The sequence below is a fragment of the Hippoglossus stenolepis genome, chromosome 4, assembly GCF_022539355.2.
Source record: "Hippoglossus stenolepis isolate QCI-W04-F060 chromosome 4, HSTE1.2, whole genome shotgun sequence".
NCBI classification, from domain to species: Eukaryota; Metazoa; Chordata; class Actinopteri; order Pleuronectiformes; family Pleuronectidae; genus Hippoglossus; species Hippoglossus stenolepis.
The window spans coordinates 10,448,940-10,458,271 of record NC_061486.1 but is presented as its reverse complement, the minus strand read 5'-3'; the positions used below and the strand labels follow the sequence as shown (position 1 = coordinate 10,458,271).

Below are 9,332 nucleotides of genomic sequence, written 5' to 3'. Positions count from 1 at the left end.
GATTCAGGCTGAAATGTTGGAGATTAAAAACTCATAATTGTCGCTTTGCAGGGATAAACTTTTCTTTCTATTACTTCATTTTGACTGAAGTGTGAAACATTAGTTTTCTACTGTTTTAGGTTGTGTTTAATAAAGCAGTCAGGTTATGTCCCATAATTAGGCCATATTGCAAACACACTTTGAACCGTTTTAAATGTATCTGACAGCCAGTGAATCAGATTAAAAGATAAAAGTATAAAGTGTTTTACTTGAATTGACAACTGATCCCATATCGACCTGGTCTCAATTGTCAGGTTTTCAGAGAAAGTGGACAAAAATAACCTGTGTTAATCTATCAGCAGCTGAATGAGACGCCCTGAACATGCATCAGCATCACCAAGGCCCCCCCCAAGCCTTCATTTGTGACTTAGACATCATTTGAATGAACACAGACGCCCTCTAGAGGTCAGTTTATAACACTTAAAAAAGGCTAAGTAATTGCATATTTACTATGATCACTGATAAATAAACATTAAAACGAAGAAAAATAAATAAATTTTATTATATCTGCTCAAATACAGTTTCTGTAGGACAAAATAAACATTTCTAATAACATATCAGACATGATGTGGCATCCTGTATGTACATTACATACATTGATTGGCATCTTTCTACAGGTAGTTAAGTACCAAAGTGTTGTTTAATTTATAAATAGCACACAATCTTCAGTTCAAAGTAACTGTCTACATTGAAGAACCAGTGTGAGGAGGTATTGTGCGCTGTCCAGCATGCAAAGTTAATTCTTCTCATCCTTGTTCAGTGTTTGGATGAACAGATTGAAGCTTCCAAGAAAGACGTTGAGCTTCAGATTTATCACTTGTCACCTGTTAATCAAAGTAAATGAATCAAAGGGTTTACATAACACCTTAACAACTCTTAGAACAGTAGTTGACTTTTTACATATGCAGGTTTTCTCCAGCAGAGGTTCCAGCATGGGGGCAAGTGTTTACCAGTTTTATAATAAAATGTTGGAAAGCAATGAAATATAAAATCCACAGGGTGCATTTGAAAAAGAGCTACATGCTCAAAATCAACACAGGAATAAATAATTTTACATCTTGCTATGTGATCTGCATATTTCCAATTTCTAGTTATATTTTCTGTTTTTTAAATTTATTATACGTTTCTGGGTAGGTGTTTATGTGTTAACACTTTTTTTATCCTATCCATTTGTATGTAAGTGATGGAAGATACAATCCACAGTCATTATTCTGTGCAACTATGTTTATCTGACAGCTGTAGGGGGCTTCGGCGGCCTGTGTTAGAAACATCAAATGATAACTTTGAAAGTCACAGTCATTCTTTTTTTTCCCCCTGGGTTGTTTACATACTGAGCTTCAGTGGACATATTAAAACAATTTTGTATTTAACGAAAAGACTTTGAACCAGTTGATTTGTCCAACACAAACTGCTGCAGCATCATATTTGCTGCAAATTAACATCAGGAGGGGATCTCCTAATGGCCGGTGTGAACAGGAGGAATGATTACAGTAGGAAAACCTGTTTGTGTTCAAGTCGGCACCTGAATTTTTAACACTAAGAACTTTAATACACTGAACTTGTTGCGATACGTTTTGTGAGAGACTAGCTTCAGAGCCAGCCTTCACTTCCTCCTGCAACATAATCCTCTTCCACTGTCAGAAACTGTGCAACACAAGCAAAACAGTCAGAGGTAGCCCCCTCCATCTCTTCCCCCCGGAGTCGTAACATGTAACCCCAGAGGGCCACGTGCGCTCGCTGCTTCTATTTCAGGGCCTGCTGAGATTCACAAATATCAACCCTGCCAGTGCCAGTAGCATCACCACACTTATCTCCATCATCTTCCCCTGCCTCCACCTGCCCAGATTCTGCCTCTGCTGCTCCTGCATGCGCTCCTTCCTGGCTCTCATCTCCCTCTCTCTCTGCAGCTGCTCGCCGTAGTGAGCCTGATAAAAGGCGTCGAAATCAAACATGGTCTTCCCTCTGGCCTGGGAGAACCTTCTGGCTGTGTCTTGAGGCCTCTGCTGCGAGGAGGCAGTGGATCTGCTCGCGGCCTCTTTGAACGACGGCCTCCCTGCACTTTGGACATCTGCCTGGTTCAGGAAGCCCCGGTCGTACTTCATCCTCAGGCTGATGTTGCCCAGCACGGTGTAAGCCTCGCTGATCTCAGAGAAGCGCTGGGAAGCCTCCTTGTTCCCCTGGTTCTTGTCGGGGTGGTTAATAAAGGACTGCTTGTAGTAGGCCGTCTTGATCTGGGACTGCGTGGCACCAGGGGTCACTTTGAGGATATCGTAATAGGCCGTCCTGCTTCTGTGCAGAGGAGCATCCTTGAAGCTCCTGTCACTCCTCCAGCTGTAGCTCCTAGTTGCTGTGCATGGGTCAGGTTGTAGTTTCAGTCGTCTCAGTCTCTGTGCACAGCCCGGCCTCTCTGATTCCTGCTCCGCCAGGATGAAGATGACAGTGCAGAGAGCTCGGAGCTGCTGATGAGACCTGAAGGTGTCAGGGCGGGTGGAGACCGCTCCTCTGGACCAGGGTGTCATCCTACAGGGCAGCAGCTTCTCCTGCAGGAGAGGAAGTGGTCCTGCAGGGTGGTACAGGCTTGATTTCTGAGCCTGGACCCTCACTAATGTATGAACAAACCCAACAAAACGTGATGAATCCAGCTCTAAGGACATTGGGCAGAGCAAACGTCTGTAAACCTGTTGCTGTTGACTTCTTCTCCCTCTGTGTACTCTCTCTGATCTGAGTTGTGCAGCTCTGCTCTCTGACACCGGCTGATCCTCACGTGGATCCCGGTCTGACTCCCCCTTCACCCGGCTCTCACTGACGGTGCAGTTCACCAGCAGAGATCCGGGGCCTTCGCCGGTGATCACGGGTCGTCTGTGGCTGCTCCTCAGGGCGGACAGTCGGTAAACTCCGCCGCCCAGCTTCAGTCCGACCTCTGCCATTTTCACCGAGAACGGACCATAGGGGACCAGGCCGGAAAAACAGCTGCAGCATCCGGCGACGTCATTCGAGGAGCAACCAGTAAGCGTCAATGTTTACAGGAAGTACTTTCAGTCGACCAATCATTTCACAGGAAAAATGTTACGTGTAGATTTCTTGTATAATAAATCTTTTTTTCCCACTAAACTTTACCACTGAGTCTCTAAAAGCTTTTTTTAGTTTACTAATGGGCATCTTGTTTTTGTACAAATTAAATGATTTTTTAAAAATAAGTTTTTGTGTGCTCACCTCGGTTATGGGACAATTATCTCAATCATTTGAAAAAATTAAGATTTTCGTGTTTAGCTACTAAGGAAAAAGACAACAGAATCAAACAATTAAGATAAAAAATGTTGATAAAGATATTTTATTTCTTTTTAAAGAATCAGGTTTAATTAAATTACAGTATGCAGCTTAACAATGGCCATGAAACACAAGTACACCTTTTAATCTCATAGTGTCATCTGGAATTGGTCTTAAGTTTATATTGAAATATTTACTGATTATTTAGTTGAAAGCCCTCTGAGTTTTGAAAAATGCTCTACATTTCTTTCTTCTTCTTCTTCTTCTTCTTCTTCTTCTTCTTCTTCTTCTTCTTCTTATTATTATTATTATTAGCAGTAGTAGCAGAATAAGTATAAGTATAATGATGGTAGTAGTAGTTGAAGTAGTAGCAAGTAGATTGTTATGTAGTTCACAGGATACAACAGCAGGTGGCGATATAGGCGTTTATTTACACAGCGTTGCTTTTATTTGACTCGTCGAAGTAGCGTCTTCACGTGTGGACTGAGTCTCTGCCTCCATAACACTCCGCAGGGTTATAACCTGAAATTACAAAACTAATTCTTCACAATCAGATACCGACACACAACCACACACAAGGAGAAACATGGCGTCCAGCTGTCGACGGCCTGAACACTCAGCTCCTCCAGATCTGGTGAGTCTCGAGCTGTGTTGTAGCTGCTAGGCTAACGTTTAGCTTCCGCTGCAGTGTTTGGGGATGTTTAAAGACCTTCTAACTGCTGAGTGAAGTTAGCAGCAGTGTTACTGAGCAGTGTGTCCGGGTCCTAATAATGTGCTCACGTCTCCACAGTTCTACAATGAAGCCGAGGCAAAGAAGTACTCCCAGAAGTGAGTCTGCGTGTTACAGTCTTCAGTGTGTGTGTGTGTTTCTGTCGTATTGGCTACCAGTGTACATAGAAGCTGGGTTTTGGGTCAGTGGTTAAGGGTTTGGCAACTAGTGGGTTTGGTTAGTGTTAGAGTAAGTCCCTAAAACATTAATTTATAAAGAGAGAGAGAAGATAAATGTGTGTGGGTGTGTCAGAGCTTAAGTAAAAGTAGCAGTATCTCTGTGTAGAAAATACTCTGTGACAAGTAAAAGCATAAACACAAGTAAAAATACTATTTTTATTATGTTGAATGTCCCATTTCAGAATAAGAAGTTTTTTTTGCTGGAATGTAACTATTACTTGTTTGCAGGTAATGAAGCTAGACTAGTATCAACTACTTACTGGGTAGCATATGAATGTCCTCCAGGACCACAAAATTCTAATTTTATCTTATCATACTACTAATCAGAAGTTGCATAGTAACTAATGTTTGAATAATACAAGTACTATATTTGTCTCTAAGTTGTAGTGTATTATAAATATAAATGTAAAGTTCCATAAACTTGTACTTTGTTACTAGTGTGTGTGTGACTGTTTACTGTCTTTGTCACGTGTAAATGTTGTATTCCTTCATGTAAGAATGTCTCTACATTTCAAGAAGTCCCGTAAACGATGTAGTTGCTTCACAGCTCTCGAATGATTGAGATCCAGACCCAGATGTCAGAGAGAGCGGTGGAGCTGTTGAACCTGCCAGAGGGAGAGCCGTGCTTCCTGCTCGATGTGGGGTGGGTCACGCTGACTGTTTACATGGACTGCACTGTTCATCTGAATTAGACAAATTCACATTCTAATGCCAGGTTTCTGATAAAATGAATATAAATAGCATCACATAGCTCTATTTGAATGATTGTAAATGTGTGTCACACACCACTTTTTAAAGTTTTAACATAATTCCTCAGAATATTCAGAATAACTGTCATCTTGTATTTGTGATGTGAAGTAATCCGGTCTGTCTGTCCTGTCTCTCAGGTGTGGCTCTGGTCTCAGTGGAGACTACCTCTCAGAGGAGGGACACGTCTGGGTTGGAGTCGACATCAGCACAGCAATGCTGGGTTAGTTTACGCATAATTCAAGAAATCTGTCTGCCGATTTTCTCAGAAGACTTCTCATCCGATCGACTTGCTGTTCATATTTGAAATGTCTTACATTGAAATTGAAAACTCTATTGAAACCCGGCTCATATACTTTTATTTATTTTTGATTTTCTTTACAAAAAGTGAGACTGTGTTTAAGTTTGATGGTTCTGGCAGATTCAACATTAAATCAGAGGCTTATCACTCTGAGTGACCTTTTAACTGTGGCACAAAATACTTTATAGTAATAAAAAAATATTTTTTATGCTATGTTCATTTGAGTAATTATGAATTGAAATAAAAATGTAAACGTCTTCCTTTGACAGATGTTGCACTGGACAGAGAAGTTGAAGGAGATCTTTTACTGGGGGACATGGGCCAGGGGATGCCTTTCCGACCTGGCACCTTTGACGGTTGCATCAGGTGAAAATCAAAGCATACTTACTTTTCAAAAAAAAAAAACATGAAGTAAATATCTGACTCAGTTTTTTCTTAATGCTTTTCTCCCTGTCAGTATTTCAGCGCTGCAGTGGCTCTGTAATGCCGACAAGAAGTCACACAGTCCTCCAAAGAGACTCTATACCTTCTTCAGTACTCTCTACTCTTCTCTGGTAAGCTTCTATCAGTCAAGTTGACTTCTTAGACAAACATTTAAACATCCATTACCCATATTTTACAGCTTTGCTTACTTCTCTTTGTCTTTCAGTCAAGAGGCTCACGTGCAGTTTTTCAGCTTTATCCCGAGAACTCAGAGCAGGTGAAAATACACTGTGGGCGGTGGATGTAAAATCTAACATTTTATACTGATTCACATACTCACATTCTGTTCTCCTTCCCTCTTTCAAGCTGGAGCTGATCACGACGCAGGCCATGAGGGCAGGTTTCAGTGGAGGAATGGTGGTGGACTATCCCAACAGCAGCAAGGCTAAAAAGTCAGTATCTATGAGAAGCAGGGGCTTTTTTTTTTTTGACACGTTGAGCTGCTCCCCTCTGCATTGATCCCTTGTTAATAGCCTGGGAAATTAGTACCAGTTTACTGGCAACACAACACTAATTAGAACAGAACAACATCCATATTGACTCAACTGTTTCTCATTAGCCTGGTAATGAATTATTACACATTAAAAATGTTTTGCCTCATTTAACTTGTTTTTCTCTCTCTCTGTCTCTCTCACACATACACGCATACATTTTATTTCCAGGTTCTTCTTGTGTCTTTTTGCTGGAGTATCAGGAGTCCTTCCCAAAGTAAGAAACAAAGGACTTATCTTGAGAACAGTTTGATTTGTTTTAGCCAGATTTTAATAACTCTGCTTTTTGTCTATCATTCTCAGGGATTGGGAATAGCGTCAGACAAAGCTGTTTCAAACCAGGTCCAGTACTCAGGACAAAGGTAATGATAGTCACAAAGCAGGCGAGACGCTGGCTGTGTTTATATGCAGGACATACCATGATTACCAGAAGTAGTCAGATTACTGTGATTTTAAAAAACTGCTCACATATTTGGAGGTTGTTTGAGAGTTTATATGAAGTGTATTTGTTGGTTGATATGTTTTATTCAGAAATGTACAATGTGATGAGATAGTCCGAGGCCAACTATAATAGAACTAGTATTTTTGCCTCCATGCAGATTGCAGCTGTGGCCAGAGACTTTGTGTATTAAAGTGTGACATTGTATTTACAAAAAAACTTTCCTAACTGAATTATTGATTGTTTACCTGCCAAAATAGATCTATAGACATATTAGAATAATGACTGGATTAATTGAATACTCTTTTGATTGACTCTGTATTATTTAATCTTAGATCTGAAACAATATTATTATTTTTGCTTATTTCATATTCTCAAATGTAAGGATTTCCTTTTATTTCTTCTTGCACGATAGTATACTGAATACAGAATGTTTTGTTTTTTGAAATGTACAGAGATTTTGGAATTTGTGAAACATTGCCAACACATTAACATTTTAGCTAACTCTACAGTACCAGAAACCTCTTCGCTGCTCTAAATACAGCACTTGCCACTGTCAGAACAGAGCAACTGCTGTTTTGGAGCAGAGAAGAAGAAGTGATTTCCGGGAAAATAAAATTGCAGTTTTATCTTGGTTGAACTAATATTCTTAAAAGACAAAAAATTGGATCTATACAAAGATTTGCATAATTGCAGATGCCTGACCCGATGTTTTCAGCAGTAACTGAGGCATTTCTAATGCTCTTATCATTATCGGAACATCTCTATTGAAACTATTCCAGTTTATTTTGAGAGTGAGCAGGTCTTGGTGATGATAAGTGCGGGTTCAGTTATACCTGTGCTGATGAAGCCAAAAGACCAAGAGAAATCTAAAAAGGGCCGTTGTCCTGCCTGATTTAAAAACCCTGTCAGGCCGGTTTTCCTCCCTTTCACATAGTGATGTTCAAGTTTCTCCTTTTTTTGGATGAGATTTCTCATAAAGAACATTGTGTATTTTAAATGACCTAATCAGCTCCACTTTGTCTTTGTGAAGATGCCGGTTCAAAAACATGAAGGGCAAATCAGGGAAGAAGGGGCGAGATTGGATCTTGGAGAAGAAGGAGAGGAGGAGGAGACAGGGACGGTACGTCAGCATGACTGTGTTTCAAACTCTAATGGGACAAATTAATTTGATTTATTAATTATGTTGTGCTCAATATTCATGTTCTAAATAATGCAATTTAAGTTTGGTTTTAATTGAATCACCTCTGATTATTTGTGTTTTGTGATGCTTGCTGACGCCTCGCCTCTCTGCTGCGTATTTGTCTCCTGCAGGGAAGTTCGAGCCGACACTAAATACACTGGACGTCAGAGAAGACCTAATTTCTAGCTGTGACTCATGCGGCTGGGCCCTCATTAGCTCCCGTCTGTGCCTCCCCACACACAGTCACCTCTGGAGCTACAGAGTGTTTGGACTCTAATAATTTCTCAACTCTTTAATTCAAGTGGACTGGAGAGAGGGAAATGCTATTATGGTCAATTATTTTTATATTTGGTCGAGTGTCTGGGAAATTGTTTCTCACACACGTTGGTAAGACTGCTCTCTCCACGTTCATGCTGGATGGAGAATATTAAGTACATGAACAGACGTGTGCTGCCGTCTGGTGACGCAAGAACAACACAGTCACAGAATTAAAACAATGCTCATAGATTATGCAATGTCATCTTCCATTTCTGGTCAACTGTTGATTGTTTTATCTATAATATTTCATCAATTAAAAATAAACGATTGAAGATTTTTATTGAATTTGCTGCATTGTTTTTTCTACTGGAATATAAAAGAATTTGAGCAACATGGTTTCTCACAATCCTATGATAGAAAAAACACCCTGTAAAGGGGGCATGTAAAATGACAAATATAGTACATGTTCAACTAGAAGAGCACTAAGGCTGATTGGCCACTTCATCGCAAAATTGCCTGTATTGTGGTCAGGTCCCTTATCCGGTACATCTCATCCAACATTTTCAGAAATTTATGAAAATGTCGAAAAATGCTCTTCGTCCCCATTTTAAAGACAGATCTGCCTTTTTATCTGGATCTGCTTGAAACTTTATTGAGTCCACCCCTCAAAATGTCATTAAAACCAGTTCAGTAGCTTTTGAGTAAATAGACAGACAAACAAATGACAATGAAATCACAATTCCAATAGGGTCCTCGCTCTATCAGTGCCTCGGGCCCTAATAACATCCTGGCAGGTAATAATAGATAAGTGCTCATTATCTCTAGAACATTGCAGCTAATATAATGAGAAAACATTCAGACTAAAGGAAGTTCACTAAATTACCATCAAACAATGTAAGAAAATGGACTGGTGTATTTGCAATTTAAAGATACAATTTTATTTTTTAACTTAAATTATTATACAAAGAATAAGGGCATGTCATCGTACATCATATTGATTGTGCTCTCTGTTAAAGTCTGCAACATTTCAGATATTTTTTGTGTGATGTTGCTCAATTATGCCAGAAAAATGGGGGTTGTTTTAAATTGTATGTATCAATATCTTGGAGTTGGGTTATTTACCTGGAAAGCATTGCAAAACGTTTTAAATCAAATTAAAAAGGAAAATATCTTATA

At 39.8% G+C, this 9,332-nt stretch overlaps 2 protein-coding genes across 2 annotated transcripts; one reads left to right on the top strand and one right to left on the bottom strand.

Annotated features, from left to right (window-relative positions):
• Positions 1 to 522: 522 nt before the first annotated feature.
• dnajc30b (DnaJ (Hsp40) homolog, subfamily C, member 30b) lies at positions 523 to 3,043 on the bottom strand. The gene has a single exon (XM_035155362.2). The coding sequence runs from the start codon at positions 2,964 to 2,966 to the stop codon at positions 1,788 to 1,790; it is 1,179 nt and encodes a 392-aa protein (XP_035011253.1). The 5' UTR covers positions 2,967 to 3,043; the 3' UTR covers positions 523 to 1,787.
• Positions 3,044 to 3,741: 698 nt separating this feature from the next.
• Positions 3,742 to 8,501, top strand: bud23 (BUD23 rRNA methyltransferase and ribosome maturation factor). The gene is made up of 12 exons (XM_035154770.1): positions 3,742 to 3,940; positions 4,097 to 4,134; positions 4,802 to 4,897; positions 5,142 to 5,224; positions 5,572 to 5,668; positions 5,760 to 5,856; positions 5,952 to 6,002; positions 6,092 to 6,177; positions 6,448 to 6,493; positions 6,580 to 6,638; positions 7,749 to 7,838; positions 8,030 to 8,501. Exons 1-12 carry the CDS (start codon positions 3,893 to 3,895, stop codon positions 8,082 to 8,084), a joined length of 846 nt encoding a protein of 281 aa, XP_035010661.1. The 5' UTR covers positions 3,742 to 3,892; the 3' UTR covers positions 8,085 to 8,501.
• Positions 8,502 to 9,332: the final 831 nt, after the last annotated feature.